This window comes from Perca flavescens, chromosome 4 (assembly GCF_004354835.1).
Source record: "Perca flavescens isolate YP-PL-M2 chromosome 4, PFLA_1.0, whole genome shotgun sequence".
Lineage (NCBI taxonomy): Eukaryota > Metazoa > Chordata > Actinopteri > Perciformes > Percidae > Perca > Perca flavescens.
In genome coordinates, this window is record NC_041334.1 from 41,179,845 (window position 1) to 41,201,187 (window position 21,343).

The 21,343-nt window shown below is 41.4% G+C and overlaps 1 protein-coding gene across 1 annotated transcript in view; it reads left to right on the forward strand.

Moving 5' to 3' along the window:
• raly (RALY heterogeneous nuclear ribonucleoprotein) overlaps nucleotides 1-21,343 on the forward strand; it is a 152,375-nt gene that overhangs the window by 128,385 nt on the left and 2,647 nt on the right. Inside the window, exons 6-8 of the mRNA XM_028576498.1 lie at nucleotides 9,848-10,011; nucleotides 15,767-15,886; nucleotides 20,221-20,402. Coding sequence (XP_028432299.1) covers nucleotides 9,848-10,011; nucleotides 15,767-15,886; nucleotides 20,221-20,402 — 466 coding nt within the window. The remainder of the gene's footprint in view (nucleotides 1-9,847; nucleotides 10,012-15,766; nucleotides 15,887-20,220; nucleotides 20,403-21,343) is intronic.

The following is a 21,343-nucleotide window of genomic DNA, read 5'->3' on the forward strand; positions in this document are numbered from 1 at the left end:
GGGTAAAGGATGCTGATAGCCAGGCTTTCATTGGCTAGCTGTTAACCAATCAGAGCCAAGCAGCTTAGCTCGTTGAATATTAATGAGAACTGGCAGAAATCGAGCTGAGTCTTCCTACAGGCTTTCTATACTACACTAGAATGGCTTGAAACAAGGTAACCATGGTTACAGAGTCCATGGTAGACCTTCAGACATCACCACAAAGTCATGAAATACGTGTGGCAGGGCTCCTTTGATGTCTCCATAGATGTAATCCTTCAGCTCCCAGATTGATTGTTATCTGCCATCGTTTGTGCCTCTGGCGTCCGGGTCAAAATTTGTTTGCTTTTTCCTGTTGTGTCTTCTTTCACGTATTCATCCCCTACAAGTTTGCTTTGTCTTTGTTTCGGTTAACTAATTTGCCAAATGTTTGGGGTTTCGAGGACATAGAGTCGTCATGCTGCCACTGCCATGATCACGTGACAAACCACACTTGATCTTCAAGTTGATCTTGAGTCAAACAACATAAAATGTTGTGAAGATCTTCTCCACTGGAAGAGGCCTCATTAAGTCACAACATATAACAAGTTGGATATCATAGGAATTGTGCAAACGTTTTCGTACAATATAATTCAAACCTGTTCATGAGAATGCAATCTATTAGCAACTGAAGAGGACTGTGGTGTGGTGTCTTCTCTCTCTCTCTGTCTGTAAATTATTTTTATGTAGCCAAATGTTATACTATAACTAGATATAGTTGATCATGATATATTATACCATATTATGTATATATTATTATTGTTATATCATATTTTAGTTCATTATCTATATTATAAATCTGAATTATTAGGTTTGATATGGCATTTTTCTCTCTCTCTTTGAATTATCTCAATTTCTAAATTGAATTTCTTTATTAATAATTGTGAAACCGTAATATCATGACATCCCTAGATGAATTCCTTTGACAATAATTGTGTTATCAAAATATCATGACATCCCTAGTTGAAATTAAGTAACATATATCTAAAATGAACTGTTCCACCAGGAAGAAATTAAGTGTTGATATCAAGAATCACAACTTTGTTGAGTCAGAAATTATTTGTAGATATCATTAGAATTTTTACTAGTCAACATTACATTATGATATCTTTGCTTGGAATCAGAGGCGGAGCGGCAATCAGGAGAGTTGGGACTTTTCCCAGAGTGCGCCAGTAGTGTTTCGAGGCCATGAGGGCCGGTCTGATAATAGTTATACATGCAAGATCTGAGCAACACCATCTGACGGCTGGTCAAACTGTGCAGCTTCTGCTCAACCTGTACGGTGGGCTGCAGCAGCCTCTTATTTCAATACAAACACAGGCTGATCAGAAAGCACTACCGGTCACAACCATGTCTAGGATTTTCAGAAATATAGGGGGATCAGTGAGCGGCCCCTCCCCAAATGGCATAGCCCTGGTCGGCATATGACGTAAAGCCATTGAACACCTCTTTTATTCTTTGTCACGTTTGGAAGTCTATCGGTAACGTTTACAGACAGTGTGTGAGTCTAATGATGGAAAACCAAGAAAAAGAAAAGGGTAAGGTGGCACTGAGAAGGTCAGACTCAAAAGGAAAGAAAGGGATCGTGTTGCTGTGCTGTGTGTTGTTCATCCACCCCGAGGGCCCCCGGTAGATTTTTTGGTCCCAGTCCGCCACTGCTTGTAATCCTATGTAGTCAAAAGGTAATTGCTGATGTCTACAATTGCTATTACCGCTACTGATAAATGTTGAAAGGGCTTGCCATATATTGAAACATGCTGAACAGCTGGGTCATAGACCTCAGCATTGATTTACACCAATAACTGTGATCTAGCAGTGTCACTCCCTCCCTCCCATCTTTAGCATATGAATGTATACATGGTGTGCTAAACTGTACATGTACAAGAAGTTTATTTAGCACTTTTTTTTCCTTCCTTCCTTATTTCTTTCTTTTTTTCCTTTTTTTGATCTCCTAAAGTATGATCTGGACAGTATGTCAGGGCATTAAAGACCTCATCTGTTCTCATTATTTGTTTTGTGCAACAGTTTTGACCAAAATAGTGGAATTAAATTGTCATATACACAATGCAATGTAATTCATCATTACTTCTTTTTATGCCTGTGGAGACGGATGTTAAGGTGGGGGTAAAAAGCACATTGCCATCTGGACAAATTATCTGTGGTGACTAAAACATTTTTATTTTTCTGCTTGTTCCAAATGGTTAAAACAGCCATTGGGAGATATCTCGTTGAGTCTGATGTAAAGCCAAATGGGCGTCAGTGTTGTCAGAACCGTTCATCTCCCAAAATGTTTCATGACCCGAGTTGAATTCAAAACTTGTGACGTGTTTTACTGGGAAAGAATTAAGCTTTTCCTTTAAAGCTTTTTATTAACTGAGCAGGTCTTTGTGCACCCACCAACCAAACAAAGGCCAACATATTGAGTAATTCGTAGTGTTAGCTGATTTTACTGCAGTTCTACTTCATGTGATTACATTTAACAAATAAAACTGATTCATTAATGGATTCATAGATTATCAAATTACTCTTTGAAGAATTCCGTATGCCCAATGTACCTTTAAGATAAATCAGACCGTACCGGTTTCTCCCCCACAAAATGTCTCTTATTGAACGTGCAGTAAACAGGCAGGCGTGCAGACCTTTTTTTTCAGCTGCAGTCTGAAATATGGTCTGGCAGTCCTTGCCATTTATCCTGTGCAGTTATATGCACTGTATACGGTATGCATTGGACAACGGGCTGAGTACACTATGGACAGACATGTCAGACAGTCTGTACAGTTGTAATTAAGATATTTGATTACTTACTATTGTACTTACTCTGAAAGCATGTCCATGTAAGTAGAACTTGGGAAATTTGAATTTCTTTCCTCTTTCCATCCCGTTCTCACTCCCAGTGCATCAAATACCAACACTTGCGTGGCCGGGTTGGCTCAATGGGTAGAGCAGGCGCACATATACTCAGAGGCTTATGCCTCGACAAAGAGGTCCAGGGTTTGAGTCCGACCTGTGAATATTTCCTGCATGTCTTCCCCCTCTCTCTCTTCCCTTTCTTGCCTAGCTGTCCTGTCAAAACTAAAGGCGGAAAAGCCCAAAAAATAACCTCTAAAAATACCAAGACTTGGTCTTGGGCCTTTGGGGTTTAGCAACTGTAGGGGATGCACTGGGCAGAGCAGGTTATGGGGGTGGATGGGTCAAACAACAAAGGACTTTTACACCCAGGAGACTGGGGTTTGTGTCCCATGTGTCACTTCAGTGTACATTTTCTAATCCCACCCCCAATCTTTTCAAGGGTCCCTACCAAGTGAGTTGAATATGACCCCAAAAGGGTACCCAGCCGCGGATGGGATTACATTGTAATTATTGATAGGAATGTGTGAATCTATTAGAAGTATCTTCCATATTAGGATTAGTTTTGAAAAATCTGTGTTTTATATATTAATAAAGCTGCCTTAATCTCAAAGAATCTGCCTGGAGTCATGTGTCAAAGTCTCCAGCATCATGTCCAGATATCATCACGATATCAATTAGTTGAATGCCCCCTGAGTCCGACTAAGAAGCTAAACGAGACTCTTTGCGTGAGTAACTTAAGCCAAAGGACCCCGACCAAGCGTTGGTTTTTGACACACTGGAGTGAGAATGTATTGTCCAGTTGTCAGTATATTATACTTTTGGCATTACATTTGCCTTGAATTACTACCATGAAGCATTTAGCCAACACATTCTGACAACTAGCAAATATAACCATTTCATCTGCATACATAATCAAATATTGTGAGATTAAACACAACCTGACCTGCCATATTCTGGTCCAGTTTTTATCAAATTAATTTCCAACTGTATTGATGTGCTTGGATGGTATTGTCTTTGTTGCTTTTGCTCTCACACACTATTCACATTGTTCTGATTATTATTTAGCAGGGACATCACGTCCTTTTTTGGGGGCAGAGAGTGGGGAAATTCCATTGAACAGAAATGAGCCTTAATAGTTTCAGCCCATAGAGACCAGTGCAGCTATGTTTTTCCCTCAATACAAAATCTGGTGTGGAGTTACTCATTGACTGTCTTAATAGTTTGCAGTTCACTGATCACAGAGTCTTTTAATCCGAAGAACACATTGACAGCCATCCTCAACCATCCTAATTTTAAAAAGATTGTTTTTTTTCGGCTTCTCCACCTTAGATTTTGACAGGACAGCTAGGTGAGAAAGGGGGGAAGACACGCAGGAAATCGTCACAGGTCAGATTTGAACCCCGGACCTCTGCGTCAAGACATGTATATGTGCACCTGCTCTACCCACTGAACCAACCCAGCCACACTTTAAACTATACTCTTTCCCTAACCTAAACAAGTAGGTTTTATGCCTAAACCTAACCAAACCTTAACCATATTGACGTCAGATCAGAAACTGTGTCATTCTTGAAGTCATATACCAATCATGAATTTGGTTGATTAATTTGGAGGACTTGTATGCCATAATCTATGGCGGGCTGATCCATTCACGTTGATTTTAAAATAGTCAATCAATCCAATGGTACCAGCACCTCTAAAACTCACAAATTAGGAGCGCAAGGAGAGGGTAGAGCTCCACATGCTGTGGGCACAATGATCTAAAATGTATTAATTATCAACGATTGAACAATTGGAAACTTGTTTGTGTTAGTGAAAAAATAAATCTGTAGCCTAATCGTGAACTTTAAGCGCGTCTGGCAAGTTATTCCCCTGCTCAGCTTCTCGGCCTACCCCCATTTTGCCCTATTTCTTTGATACCTCTCTGTAAGGGAGGGGTGGGGGTTGGGGGTAAACCGTGTCTTTGTTAGTACCTTGTTTCACAGAATGAGTCTTTTTATTAGTTTAACTTCATGGATGAGGTATAATATGTATCTGTCATGCTCAAAATCCTACAAATAAATCATAAAAAAACAAGATGAAAAAAAAGTTTGAAACAAGATGTAACCAATGAGAAAGTTACCTAAACTTGAATAAGTTCAAGTTTGAAAAGATCAGTGCCCTAGCAGCAAAAGAGGAGCTACTGACCTTGCAAAAAGCATGTTCTACAAGCAGGTGGACTTAGAAATGGATGGATGGATGTTAGTTATGGGTGTATGTTTGCTATGGGGTGTGAGTGAAGGTGTGCCTTGTCTGTCTGTCCATTTGTCCTTTGTATGTCTAATATGCATGAGTGGGTTCCTATTAAAGTTATCATATCAGTCTAGAACTTGGCCAAGTATATTTACCTTTATGTCCATCCAGGGCTGGCCCAAGACTTTTGGGGGACTCTCCACATTGTAACATGTTGCCACTGCACTTGGCACTAAACCAACTTGTGTATTATAAATATTAGTTTAAGCACTCATAATGTACAAATAAGCATTTAAAGACTAATGTGAGACCTATTAGCAGCAACACTATCTTTAAATAGAGCGGCTCTGTTATGAGCTCTATTGTGGGACATTTCAAGCGCTCTTGGGGGCCTTCTGGTAGCCACGGGGCCCTAACCCTGTCTGAAACAGGTTTGCTCGTGGTCCCCAGAGTCAAAACTAAACAGGGAGAAGCAGCGTTCAGTTTTTATGCTCCGCATATCTGGAACAAAATACCAGAAAACTGCAGGTCCGCCCCAACTCTCAGTTCTTTTAAATCAAGGCTGAAGACCTTTCTTTTTGATGATGCTTTTTGTTAATTCTTTTATCGAACAGTGAATTTTATTCTTGTATTTTATTTCGTATACAATTTTGATGTGGAATTGTAAATTTTATTTTTTGATTTTTATTCTCATATTAACTGTTATACTGAACTATATTTTTATTTATGTATCTTAAATGGTTTTAAATTTGTATTCATTACCATTTTTATTCTTAATTTAATCCCTATTTTGCTCTTTGTTCTTTAATGATTGATGTTTTGTGTAAAGCACTTTGAGTTGCGTTGGTTGAAATGTGCTATATAAATAAAATTGTCTTGCCTAAGCAGCCGCTAAGTTTGCTTATGGGTCGGGCCGGCTCTGTGTCCATCGAACAAAATGTTGGATAGTAGTCGTATTTAAACTAACCCTAATAAATTAACTGTTACAACGTGGAATGTAGATGGTGTTAAAGAAAGGGTAAAGCAACAGTCCTGCAAGACCTAAAGAAATTGTCTTCAGATATAGTTTTTCTGCAAGAGTTGAATCTGAAACCTGGTGAGATTAAATTCCTAAAAAAACACAGTGGATGGGAGAGGCATTTGAATCAACCTACACAACAGCAGAGGAGCAGTTATTTTGATAAGTAAATCCTTGTCTTTTAGCTTAATCTCAAAATACTCTGACCCAGAGGGTCGATATTTAATAGTTACGTGTGAAATTTGGGGAGCTAAATTTACACTAATAAATATATACTCTCCTCCCTCAGCTAATATGAAATATCTTGGAAATATTCAGAAAATAATCAACAGTATATCACTAAGATTAATTGCATTTGCCAGAGATTTAAACCAAGTCTTTACAGAACAAGATAGTTCCAATTTAAAAAGGAAGCCTAAAGTTCCAAAGGAGCTTCTGGAATTAATCTCGTTAAATTACCTAAGGGATGTGTGGCGACAAATGCATTTAAGAGATAAAGATTATACACATTATTCTCATGCACAAAACAGCTATAGCCATTTGGATTACATCTGTGTTTCCAAAGAAGGAGTTAATTGAACTAAGACGGAGACGACTGCCTCTGGATTACGCTCCATTGTGCTTTTTGTGTTTTATTTTCTGCCGTCCCGGAGCTCTTAAATATTGGCATGAAAATAATTTACTCTACACTTTGCACTCTTCATTGCACTGCTGCCTCAACCTGTCTATACTGTTTCTGTTTATAGTGTGTATATACTGTTTGTTTTGTTTGAGTAAGCACATTGTGAGCATTGTATAATCCAAAGCAAAACTCCTCGTGTGTCTTCATACATTGCAAATAAAGCTGATTCTGATGAGATGTAATCACTTCTAAAATACAAGATATAGTTATATCAGACCATGCTGCAGTTACATGCACTATGCGCTCGCCAACAAATAAAGTTCTACATATAATCTGGAGAATGAACAGAAAAATACCTGAAAGATGAGGAGTTTATTGATTACGTAATAAAACATATTAATGAATTCATAACAATAAATGTCACAACCAGTAAGGAGAAACCACCAGTTCATATTATATGGGATGCATTTAAAGCATATATTAGTGGGATCATTATTTCTTTTTCGGCTAGAAAGAAGGCAGAATGAAATAAAAAAAGTTAAACAATTAGAGAACGATATCAGTCGAGCAGAACACCTACATAACAAATCTGGAGTAAGAAAGGATATGGAGTATCTGCAAGGATTGAAGCTAGAATACGACCAACTGTTGCTAGAAAAAGCTAATAATATTAGGTATAACATATATAAATTAAGATACACGTAATCAAATAAGACAGGTAAGCAGTTATCCTCTATGGCAGTGGTTCTCAAACTTTTTTCAATAATGTACCCCTTTTGAACAGTTTTTTTGAGCATGAATTAGTTTTGGTAGAAAAAAAGTCTCTATAAAGAGGAACAATACAGTGATTTCAGCAATAGATTTACTAAAAAACAGCCTTGTATCCTGGAAGACATTTAAATGCTGATGGAAAAAGGCGAAAAAAAAAAAAAAAAGACAAAACCTTGGAAAAAGACAGTAGAAAGAGGGAAGTAAGGGAAGAATAGGTCGAAATAGTAATAAAAACTTAGTAGAAAGAAGGAAGGCAACACTAGGGCGACGAAAGTGACAAAGAATTCAAATAAGCGACAAACTTTGAAAAGAGTGACAACATCTTTGAAGAAAAAAAGACCGTAGAAAAAAGTAAGGAAGAAAGGCAAGAAGAGGTCAAAACATACGACAAAACCTTTAAAAAAGGTGACAAACTTCAAGAACAGAGACAAAAACTTGGAAAAAAGCGACAAACTTGGAGATAAAAAAGACAGTAGAAGTAACTACAGCCTTGGAACTGAAACACATTTAGCGAAAAAATGTCTTGTACCCCCTACAGTACTCCAAAGTACCCCTGGGGGTACACATACCCCCATTTGAGAAACACTGCTCTATGGTAACAAACCGAGTCTCACTGCAGTTTGTGAAATGGTCACGTTATTTAATCTATTGATTTGTGTACACAGGGACGTTTTTCTCAGGGGTTTTTCGTGGTGGCCAGCACGAAAATGTCAATGAATGTATTTCAATGGGAAGCATACGTCGTGGTCACAGCACGACTACGGTAGCGAGTAGTATAATTTTCTGAAAAGGTTGGGGGTGGGGGTGGGGGATCGCGTCCTGCGTGTGGCATTTTGTTTCCCCGTTAATCTCCCTATAGACCATTTCGTTCTGGCCACCATGAAAAAAAACGTCCCTGTGAACACCTTATCAATTGATTAAAAATAACGTGACCATTTCACGAACTGCCGTGAGACCGGGTTGAGCTAGACTATCTGCCTGTCTGTCTGTCTGTCTGTCTGTTTAACAGCTAGCTAGACTATCTGTCTGTCTGTCTAACAGCTAGCTAGACTATCTGTCCAATCTGAGTTTTCTGTTCCACGACTAAAACTACTTTTGAACGTCCACATGTTCCACCAGAACCAGTTCCTTCCTGAGACTATTTAGCAGAGGCACCGTGGCTCCATCTGGAGCTTAGGCCCGCCCACAATGATTCAGATTGGTTTAAAGAAATGCCAATAAACCAAAGTATGTTGTCCTCCCATCCAGGAATACTGTGTGGACTAGTAAGACCTTTCTTCACAGCGCTGTGGACGAGGGTCTGGCAATGTAGAGGACCTGAAGAGTTTTTTTTTTTATTGTTTCCAAAGAGCTCCTTCCTGAACATGGCTTAGATCCAGATACATTTTTCTCAAAAAAAATGGAAGAATGTGACCTTAGCTGTATCCCTTCACAATAATATTATAACATACAAAAAAGTGTTATGTGGTAAATTCAGGCAATGTTACAGTGTACATAAAATAATGCCATGATGCAGACTAAAATCAATGAGCTTTGAAGTGGGTTGTTGATGGAAACACAATAGATAACACTGTAGTAGAAATACAGGAGCTACTTACAGCTTTCAAAAAGTAAAATCAGTTGTTGGATGGTTCTGGTCCAAAAGCTCTAAGATTTACCTAATCTAATTCACTCATGAAATGTCCAAAAATGAAATTGAAAATAGCTTTGTTATGTGTTTGATTGATGTCTGTTGTTGCTGCTCTGTACAGTTTTCAACAATTTATCAGTATAGTATATTATATTAACTGACAAAATACTGCATTAGTACATAGAGTGTACTGCAAAAAGCACAGATTAGATTAGTTCTTATGAAACATTACTTCTATCTTTGGCCCTTTGAATTGAGGTACAAAGGATGATTCTCAGCTCCTTCTCCCTCCTCTTTCTCCTCTCCTTAATCTCAACCCATCCCTTCATTTCTCCTCATTTTCACCTTTGCTCTTCTTTACGCACTTCACTTCCTCTCATCATCTGACCTCTCTTCTCTTCATCATCTGACCTCTCTTCTTTTCATCATATGACCTCTCTTCTCTTCATCATATGACCTCTCTTCTCTTCATCATATGACCTCTCTTCTCTTCATCATATGACCTCTCTTCTTTTCATCATCTGACCTCTCTTCTCTGCCAACTTTTTCCTTTGCTTCATTCCTTTTAAACTCTGTCCTCCTTTCTTTCTTTTGTTCCCTCCCTTTCTCTCTCTCTTTATGTCTTCCCCCTGCCTTCTCTCTCTCTCTCTCTCTCTCTCTCTCTCTCTCTCTCTCTCTCTCTCTCTCTCTGTCTCTCTGCCTCTCTCAGGTTGTTTGAGTACCATGGCCGGGTGTCTCCGGTCCCTCGGGTGGTGCCCGTCAAGCGGCCACGGCTAGCAGTGCCTCTGGTCCAGCGGGTCAGATCCTTACCGGTCAAACTCCTGGCCCGTAACACCTCGGTCCTCCCCACCAGCAACGGCAACAAACAGAGATGTAGGTCTATCTGCCTGTCTGTCTGTCTGTCTGTCTGTCTGTCTGTCTGTCTGTCTGTCTGTCTGTCTGTCTATCTATCTATCTATCTATCTATCTATCTATCTATCTGTCTGTCTGTCTGTCTGTCTGTCTGTCTGTCTGTCTGTCTGTCTGTCTGTCTGTCTATCTATCTATCTATCTATCTATCTATCTATCTATCTGTCTGTCTGTCTGTCTGTCTGTCTGTCTGTCTGTCTGTCTGTCTGTCTGTCTGTCTTTCTGTCTGTTAGTCACACACACACACACACACACACACACACACACACACACACACATGCTCAGGACCTATTCATGGGAGAGATGTCAGCGTGAGTGGGCTGCCAGTGCTGGACCAGCGCCCTTAGTGGTTGGCTGCTGTTTCAAAGGTATTTAGAAAAACCTCACAAAATATAATCTCTTTTACGACATAATAATTATTTCTGCCCCCAATACACACCCCCATAAGTCATTTGTTCGAGCAGCAAGTACGACTCATATTCCTTAGGAACCGGAATCAATATTATAAGTAGAATCGTTAAAATATAAACGATACCCAACCCTAGCATGCACTGCTGCGTCCTACAAAGCCATGGCCATCCGGCTGAAAGACCACGTTTTAAGGGAGTCCTCATATAATACACTCCTGTGGCCAGAGTTGTGCCTGAAAATGTTCATTGAACGATAGTTCGTGAACTCGTTCATATTTTGGGCAAATGTGAACTGAACATGTATTATTGCCTTGTGAACTCGTCCTATTGGCTTTGTCCAATAGGGTGCCAGATTTCTATAGATGCTTCCAGGCCAAAACCACAGCTAAAACACACCGTAAACAGGCCTTCATATGTAGCGGAAAAAACACCCAATCTGGCAACACCAGCCACCAGTGTCTCACCGCCGTTTTATGACAAGGTCGCTGAGGATGGAAAAAACTTGACATTTCTGTGCAAACTTTGCCTCTTTCATGTAGAAAGTGTACTTTCCCAACACTCCTGTGGGTTGTATTTCCTGCCACCTTTAGTGGCGCTAATTTATGAAACATGTTATATGGGTCATATTAGAGGGTAGGAATAAACAACCTATACCGTTACTGGATATTTTCAATATATTTCTGGAGAAATCCAAGTCCAATCTAAACAACCAGTCCAATTTATAAGTTATATTCCAATAGAAAATGGTGTACGATGCATTAGCAATAGCAATTACAGTAAATGCTGTTCAAATAAAGTTGTGTTGGCAGTTTTAGTAAACAGAGAAATAGTCAAATTGTAGGATTCTGAATGTAAACAAAATCAACACAAAATGAATCTAGGGGTTAATAACATATGTGTACAGAGTCGACCGTTCTCTGGGACATGTTTTCAAGCTAATCTAATGTGTCTCTAGCTTTAAACAAGCTACCGCTAGCCGGTGGTTAGCTGCTAACGCTAGCCTTCAGGGTGGATTGGTAAATCTCTATTTCTACTCCACTAACAAAGCTCAAAATATCACCACACTTCCACGGTAGCATAATGAGGGTCCCTACATGGAAACCGAAGCATTGTAATTGTAATGTAAACATGTCTACTGTCTTTATAATCTATCTTTGTAATAAACAGTCTGTACACTTACAAAGTTCTCAATGCTTGGGTTTCCATGTAGGGACCCTCATTATGCTACCATGGAAGTGTGGTGATATTTTGTGCCTTGTTAGTGGTGTAGAAATAGAGATTTACCATCTACCCCGAAAGCTAGCACTAGCAGCTAACCACCGGTTTGCTGTAGCTTGTTTAAAGCTAGAGACGCATTCGATTAGCATGAAAACATGTCCCAGAGAACGCTCGACTCGGTACACATATGTTACAGTTTTTCTCAGTCGCTTTGGTTCGTTTCTCGAATCATCCTCGACATTTGCATAACAGTGAGTGCATTTCTCAAAACAATTCGTACAAATAGCAAAGCACCATGGATTACCTGAAAGCCAGTCTCTTGCTCAAAGTCCTTGGTTCATCTCTCCAAAGTAAATATCTGTGTCAATGAACTTCTGTGTCAGTGCCATCAGAATGACAGGTCCTTGTGTCATTGTGTACGGATAAGACAGTCAAACGGCTTAGTCATGTTGTCAATATAACAGTGTACTCTGGAGGGATGTTCTGATGTAAACTATGGCTAACGTTTTGATGACAATTATTGTAAATTGTAAGTTACACCTTAGTGTATGTGGGACTTTGATTGCAAGAGGATGGACAATTTCAATTCTGATCTGAGAAATGTACCAAAGCGACTGAGAAAAACTGTATTAATCCCTAGCTTCATTTTGTGCTGGAATTGTCTTTAAATTTAATCATCTTGTTACACCACCACATGCCATTATAATCCCATTTCTCTCTGTCTTCCTATTCTCTCATTTTCTGTTTCTTCTCTCATATCTTCCATTACTTCCTGACTAGCTCCACCCTTGTGACCCAACGCTCCCCTTCATCTATCTTTCAAGTCTATGTTTTACATGTCAGTGGAAGGTTCAAGCATCAGGGCAACTGTTGTCACTTTATTTTTGCATTCTGCTCATTAAACATTCATTTCACATCATGCTCATATAGTGGATCTAAAGAGAGATGCTGACTCCCCCGTCAGCTCCTTTCATATTTGACTTCGACCTGAACCTTATTTTTCTCAAACAGCACTTTTATTTTTCATCGAATTTCACTTTGTGCAGAGCTCACAAAGCAGTTTTCATGTCACTCATTTGAGTGTCTTTCTGTGTACTCATCAAACCTGCCTACATTTGAACTGCATGTCTGCCAATAGGCATAAATCATCACATATACTGTATGATTATTGTGACAGAGACTGGGACTCCAGCTTAATACGATTATGGCTGAGTAGCAAGATATGAATAAAACTGTCCAGCTTGATCCCACTAGGTCACTAAAGTCATTTTAAAGGTACTGGAAAAAAACATCTTTGGAATCTTGTTCTTGTTTTTAGTACATTAGTATTTTAAGTCTACTTGGCACTTTCGTTTAAATATTGTATATAGTACATATTGTCAGTCCTTCCAGAAAAAAAATACAGAATTTTTATGTGATTGTTGCGGGGCAAAAATCTTTGATTATGTTTTCTTAAATAAATATCACATTTTTCTGGAGGGACTGTAATACAGTCCCTCCAGAAAAACGTGATATATACTCTGTCTGTAACTGATGTTGTCTATTATCCTTAACAAGTCTCTCTGGAGAATAAGACCCTGTGTCTCGGTGAGATTACCGTGCACGAGCCTAGGAGCATTTTACTAATGCTCTGTTACAATAACAATGAAATGCTGCGTTATTGACTTTAGACCAGGTTTTTGTTGGTCAATGGCGCCATCACTTCCCACTGCCTCAAGATAGCAATACTCCCAGAATGCACCTGAACACACCTCCCTGTAAGACCAGCACACCCAGAATGCACCTGAACACACCTCTCTGTAAAACCAGCACGCCCAGAATGCACCTGAACACACCTCCCTGTAAGACCAGCACGCCCAGAATGCACCTGAACACACCTCTCTGTAAGACCAGCACGCCCAGAATGCACCCGAACACACCTCCCTTTAAACTCAATACACTCTGGTCTTTGTGATGACTTGGTCATGGTTTAGGTTGTCTTGACTACAACACTGCCACCCTCCCACCCCAGCCTACCTCCTTACGCAAAATGTGGCGTTCTTATACTTTGTCACCTCACTTCCTCGTTTGCTCTCATGATAATTACTACAGCCAGGACAGGTCGCCGCCTAACAAGAAACGTAATTGTGGGTCGTTATGAGCTGCTTGCACAATTAACCTATACGGTTGTTTTCTGGGTGAGGACAGGTTTGTAGCAACGTACTGTATTTATATTTATATTTTTTAATCTGAACCAGGATTTGCTATTGAAACCATAGAACATACCAATTCTAACCCTGCGTGTCAAAGCTGTATATACTACTAGCCTACTACTTGCTATACATTTGCACTATTTTAAACTAACATGGTCTTTACTTTCGAGCAAATGGGATCCAGACGAGGTTAAAACGATGTGAACTGTTAAACTTTAGCTTAGACAGGTGGTGCATTAAGTTTGGATTTCAGAAGTCTTGTTGTAAATGCCGGAAAATGCACGTCACATTTTTTTGGCACTTAACTAGTTCCATATTTTTCCACATAAAAACTTAATTCGAACATCAAAACGTTCAGCTCAATTTGGACATGTGCACTATTACTTCTACTATTCATATGTGCCTTTGATTCTTTTCTGAGACATTCCACATGCGTCTCCAGGAGCATTATGTGCTCCTGGTGTTTAAATCCTCACTGACAGCTGACAGAGGATAGAGAAACTGAGTGGAGAGCAGAACGACTGATGTCTGGACTTCTCTCTCGCGCATCATTGTTAAGCTACTTTTAGACAAGTTGAGCTCAAAACTTACCAGGAACTCTACGTATTTGTATTATTTGTTTTTAAGCAAATGTATTGGCCAAGGGACAACCAGAGCAACCGCGTCTCCTTTGGTCTGAACTTGGAGACTAACACTGCCACCCAATCTAGGGTTAGGGTTTTCATTTTACTGTATCTTAGTTAGGGTTCAGTGTGTTGACAAAATGTCAGAATTTGAAACCAGATTGGGAGGAGTTTTAATAGATCAGACTGTTCATGCAATGAGGACTTACTAACACTGTGTGTGTGTGTGTGTGTGTGTGTGTGTGTGTGTGTGTGTGTGTGTGTGTGTGTGTGTGTGTGAGTGAGTGTCTGTCTCTCTCTGTCTGTCTGTCTGTCTGGCTCGTTTTCGATGGGAGGGAGAGAGAGAGAGAGACAGAGAGAGAGGGAGAACAGAGAGAAAAACAAGGAAAGAAGAAAAGAAAAGAGGGAGGAAGTGAAAATGTGGGATGATAAGATGGTGGAGAAAAAAAAAAGTGATGGAATCAGTGAACATAGACATGAGATGCAAATAGATAGAGAGAGAGGGAGACAGAGAGGGAGAGAGAGAGAGAGAAAGAGAGAGAGGTTAAACGAATGAGATGAGGCAGAAAAGAGAAGGGGTGAGGAGAGGAATCATAGGAAAGAGCAAACTAGTTGAAAAGAAAAGGAAGGAATACTGAGAGAGTGAATGTAAAACTATCCTTAAAAAAAAAACTATTTTATAAAACAAAATCACTCTAAAATATCATAATTGTGAAAAATATAACAACAATTACCTCATGGCATTTTTTTTCGGGTACATCAACTTACCAGCCCGAACACTTAAGGGGTCCTTGTTTAAAACATCAAGTTTTTAACATTTTTAACATTCACTAGTAGCCAAATCCAGAGTTATTAAACTAGGCATGATGAACGTGCATAATGGACGCGAGCAAACTGCACTGCACATGCTCATATGACTGATCTCCTGAGGTCCTGTAGCTGTAATAATGGATACATGCTCATATGACATCACATCATAGCCACGCCCTAAAACACCCTCTGCTTTATCATTGATTTTAAAATCAACGAGACCATAATAAAAAAAATGAACATCATTCTGTGTTGCAGAAGAATTAAAACTAGCGATTGAGACCATAAACTCATTATGACAATGTTGACAGAGATCATAAATCAAAGTGAGAAGTGGGTCACTTCTCATCGACTTCTACAGTAACCAAACTCCTTTTTTCAACCGCATGTGTCTGTCTGTCTGTCTGTCTCTGTTTCTGTCTGTCTCTCAACCCCATATCTTTCTCTGTCTCTGTCTCTCTTCCAGCAGTGAAAGGTGCAGAGCTTCAGGCGATCAAGTCAGAGTTGACTCAGATTAAAGCCAACATCGAATCTTTGCTGGGCAGACTGGAGCAGATCACAGACGACACACACATCACTGCTACAGGTACACACACACACACACACACAAACACAACACACACAGAAACAAACACACACAGACACAAACACACACAGACACAGACACAAACACAAACACATACACGTACACATACACACAGACACACACACACACTCTCTCTCTCCCTCTCTCTCACACATACACACAGACACACACACTCTCTCTCTCTCTCTCTCTCTCACACACACACACAGAGAAAGAACACTGATGTCACTTCCTGTGATGTCTTCTAACAACATATGTGCCTTTTTTATATCCCAACTCAATGGAAAAAGTTTTTTATACATAATAAATCAGGCCCAACTTATGATGACATACCTGCTGAAACTAAGACATTCTGCCACAGACACAAATCATGTGCAAGCAAAAGTCTGCCCAGGTAGTGATGAAAGAAAGAGAAACCTACATTAGATTTGATAGTGTTTTTATTTCTTATTAATATGTGGAGGATGTATTTCTTTTGGAAAAGTTACAAATCTTTCTTAGTTGTATTTAAAGGTGATGTTCAGGTTTAGCTCAGCTCTGCCTGTCTTTACTTAAAGGGGCGCAATGTAGTTTGGGCCATTTCGTCTGTTTTCTGGCTTTTTGCTGACATGTTTCTCTATAGAGCCCCCTACAGGTTTCTCTATAGAGCCCCCCCCCCCCTACATGTTTCTCTATAGAGTCCCCACCCCCTACAGGTTTCTCTATAGAGCCCCCCCTACAGGTTTCTCTATAGAGCCCCCTACAGGTTTCTCTATAGAGCCCCCCCCCCCTACATGTTTCTCTATAGAGTCCCCACCCCCTACAGGTTTCTCTATAGAGCTCCCCCTACAGGTTTCTCTATAGAGCCCCCCCTACAGGTGTCTCTATAGAGCTCTCCCCTACATGTTTCTCTATAGAGTCCCCACCCCCTACAGGTTTCTCTATAGAGCCCCCCCTACAGGTTTCTCTATAGAGCTCCCCTACAGGTGTCTCTATAGAGCCCCCCCTACAGGTGTCTCTATAGAGCTCCACCCTACAAGTTTCTCTATAGAGCCCCCCCCTACAGGTTTCTCTATAGAGCCCCCCCCTACATGTTTCTCTATAGAGCTCCCCCTACAGGTTTCTCTATAGAGCCCCCTACAAGTTTCTCTATAGAGCTCCCCCTACAGGTTTCTCTATAGAGCCCCCCCATGTTTCTCTATAGAGCCCCCCACAGGTTTCTCTATAGAGCCCCCCACATGTTTCTCTATAGAGCTCCCCACAGGTTTCTCTATAGAGCTCCCCTACAGGTTTCTCTATAGAGCCCCCCTACAGGTTTCTCTATAGAGCCCCCCCTACAGGTTTCTCTATAGAGCTCCCCTACAGGTTTCTCTATAGAGCCCCCCCCCCTACAGGTTTCTCTATAGAGCCCCCCCCCTACATGTTTCTCTATAGAGCTCCCCCTACATGTTTCTCTATAGAGCCCCCCTACAGGTTTCTCTATAGAGCCCCCCTACATGTTTCTCTATAGAGCCCCCCTACAGGTTTCTCTATAGAGCCCCCCCCCTACATGTTTCTCTATAGAGCCCCCTACAGGTTTCTCTATAGAGCCCCCTACAGGTTTCTCTATAGAGCCCCCCCTACATGTTTCTCTATAGAGCCCCCTACAGGTTTCTCTATAGAGCCCCCCACAGGTTTCTCTAGAGCCCCCCCTACATGTTTCTCTATAGAGCCCCCCACAGGTTTCTCTATAGAGCCCCCCCCACAGGTTTCTCTATAGAGCCCCCTACAGGTTTCTCTATAGAGCCCCCCCCCCTACATGTTTCTCTATAGAGCCCCCTACAGGTTTCTCTATAGAGCCCCCCCTACATGTTTCTCTATAGAGCCCCCACAGGTTTCTCTATAGAGCCCCCCACAGGTTTCTCTATAGAGCCCCCCCTACAGGTTTCTCTATAGAGCCCCCCTACAGGTTTCTCTATAGAGCCCCCTACAGGTTTCTCAATAGAGCTCCCCCTACAGGTTTCTCTATAGAGCCCCCCCCCCATGTTTCTCTATAGAGCTCCCCCTACAGGTTTCTCTATAGAGCTCCCCCTACAGGTTTCTCTATAGAGCCCCCTACAAGTTTCTCTATAGAGCTCCCCCTACAGGTTTCTCTATAGAGCCCCCCCTACATGTTTCTCTATAGAGCCCCCCTACAGGTTTCTCTATAGAGCCCCCCCCCTACATGTTTCTCTATAGAGCTCCCCCCTACAGGTTTCTCTATAGAGCTCCCCTACAGGTTTCTCTATAGAGCCCCCCCTACAGGTTTCTCTATAGAGCTCCCCTACAGGTTTCTCTATAGAGCCCCCCCCCCTACATGTTTCTCTATAGAGCCCCCCCCCCTACAGGTTTCTCTATAGAGCCCCCTACAGGTTTCTCTATAGAGCCCCCCCCCCAACTTGTTTCTCTATAGAGCCCCCCCCCCTAGGTTTCTCTATAGAGCTCCCCCCCCACAGGTTTCTCTATAGAGCCCCCCCTACAGGTTTCTCTATAGAGCCCCCTACAGGTTTCTCTATAGAGCCCCCCCACAGGTTTCTCTATAGAGCTCCCCCCCACAGGTTTCTCTATAGAGCCCCCCCATGTTTCTCTATAGAGCCCCCTACAGGTTTCTCTATAGAGCCCCCCCTACAGGTTTCTCTATAGAGCCCCCTACAGGTTTCTCTATAGAGCCCCCCTACAGGTTTCTCTATAGAGCCCCCCCTACAGGTTTCTCTATAGAGCCCCCACAGGTTTCTCTAGAGCCCCCCCCCCCCTACATGTTTCTCTATAGAGCTCCCCCCTACAGGTTTCTCTATAGAGCTCCCCTACATGTTTCTCTATAGAGCCCCCCCTACAGGTTTCTCTATAGAGCCCCCTACAGGTGTCTTTATAGAGCCCCCTACAGGTTTCTCTATAGAGCCCCCTACAGGTTTCTCTATAGAGCCCCCCCTACAGGTGTCTTTATAGAGCCCCCCTACAGGTTTCTCTATAGAGCCCCCTACAGGTTTCTCTATAGAGCCCCCCTACAGGTTTCTCTATAGAGCTCCCCCTACAGGTTTCTCTATAGAGCCCCCTACAGGTTTCTCTATAGAGCCCCCCTACAGGTTTCTCTATAGAGCTCCCCCTACAGGTTTCAGCTGACCTCTTTACCCCAGTAATGTGCCGCCACATTTTTAGCTAAAATCCAACGAAATGGCGGACTTCGTTGAAATGTAAAAGAAGAAGAGTTGCCTAAAAAGAACCTAATGAATCAACAGTGTTACCCGCCAGTTACAAAATTCACCCGCATTTGGCGCGTGGTCAGCTGTTAATTTCAGGCTCTGCATAGGATCATATAGAGCAGGAGTGTCAAACTCAACTTCCCAGAGGGCCACACTGGAAAATAAGAATCACATCAAGGGCCAGACATGTTTAGTTTATTGATAGGCTTTTATTTTATTTGTTTTATTGCATGTGTCATATAGTCTTCTCACTTACAGTTTGGTCGACATAAAGTCCTAAAGAAGTCAGGAGAAAAATCCTCAGCCATCACAGAATAAAAGCGCCCAAAAACTTCGGAAAAAGCGAGGTTGGCCAAAATGTATTGTGAACCTAAATTGAGATGTGGGCCGGATCATAATCTGTGAGGGTCCGGATTTGGCCCGCGGGCCTCGAGTTTGACACATGTGATATAGAGCATGTGAGTATTGTGTGTAGGTTTGTTGTTTCTTAACCATTGTTGCACAAGACACAATAAAAAACACATTAAACTCTTAATCCAAACCTCAAATCAGTACCTCCTTTTTAATCGTGAAGATTTCCTTTGCCCAAATAAGGAGAAATGAGAGGAAGAAATTAAGCTCCTTTCATTGTAACCACTCATGCTACGTTTCCACGTGGCCGGCTATTTTCATAAACAAACATTTCAACCTCTCCGTTTTCAAAAATAACATGTCACATGTCAGTTTTCAGAAAAGTCTTCATTTACATGTACTTGTGTAAAAAATATATGCAGCCAAGAGCACTCCAGACCTGTAGGTAGCGGTGTAACGAGAAGCTCAAGCCCACGTTAGCCAATCAGAATTCAGAAAATAGCAACAACAGCAACCAATCACTTCCTCTTTTTCTCTCTCAGTTGCCTAAACCTCCGTTTGTCTCATCTTACGTGCAAACGAAGATTTCAAAAAGGTTCAAGAGGTTTTAGAAAGACTTGTTTTCAGAGGAGAATTCTCCATTAGTGTGTAAACGAAGGGCACAAACGAAGGGAAATGTCTCCGTTTGTAAAAATAACCATGAATGTGTAAACAGGGTCTCAAAATGTTCCACATTTTCTTAACCTCTGGGTCTCTGTGCCTGTCTGTCTGTGTGTGTTGGTGCAGAGCTGAGGAAGGCAGAGGAGCGTAAGAGCAACGAGGTGTGGCAGGACGACGAGTCGAGCTCAGAGCTGGAGGGCGAGGAGGCAAACAGACAGAACAGCGAAGCTGAAGAGGACAAATACGAGGAAGAGGAGGAAGAGGAGGAGGGAGAACACACGCAGGACGACGCCTACGACCACATGCAGGTATTTACACCTGTGTGTGTTTGTGTGTGCAAGTATGATCAGATGGAAATGATCTTGTAAATAGTGAGGACTCCTGTCAGTTTACTGTCTGGGTTTACTGTTTGGCAAAAACGTTCCTCAGCCAGCGACAAATACGTTGAATAAAGTGCCAAAAGAGTTGGAAAAAGGCTGAAAAAAAGCATCAAAATTGTCTGAAAAAGTGACAAAAACATCAGAAAGTGTCAAAAACCTTGTAAAAAGTGTCAAAAACTTCAGAAAAAGTGGCCAACAATTTAGCAAAGCGTCCAAATCGTTAAAACAAAGTGCCTAAATTATTGAAAAAAGCGCATAAACTGCCCAAACAGGCGTCAAAAATGTCACAAAAATGTCACAAAAATGACAAAAAAATGACAAAAAAGGACAAAAAAATGACAAAATATAAAATAAAAGCACCAAAAACTAGGTGGGCCTAAATTTATTGTGAGCCTAAATTGAAATGCGGGCCGGATCAAAACCTGCAAGGGGCCGGATTTGGCCCGCGCGTCTTGAGTTTGACACATGTGCCCTAGGGTTACTCTGGAGGACTGCAAGGGGTACGTGTCCCCCTTGGGGTACTCTGGAGTACCCTAACCCACGTGCCGAGAAACAAGACACCGCTTGATTACATTAGACTCGAGCGGGCCGGCCGGTTGCACGGTTACATTCAGTCTCGTTCAGTAGCCTACTGCGCGGTCTAGGCTACTGTCTATGGGTCTAGGTAGCTCATTTACCGATTGATTCTACCACCACCACTCCAGTGGAGGCGCTAATGAGCTAGATTACTACACACACACAGTAGCAGAAGAATACCAGCTACACACAACGGCACGAAAGAGGTAAAAAAACAGGAGTGAGTCGGTTCATTGACGTATGGCACAAGATTCTCCCGGTTCAGTGACACGACTCGGGTTAATTAACCGACT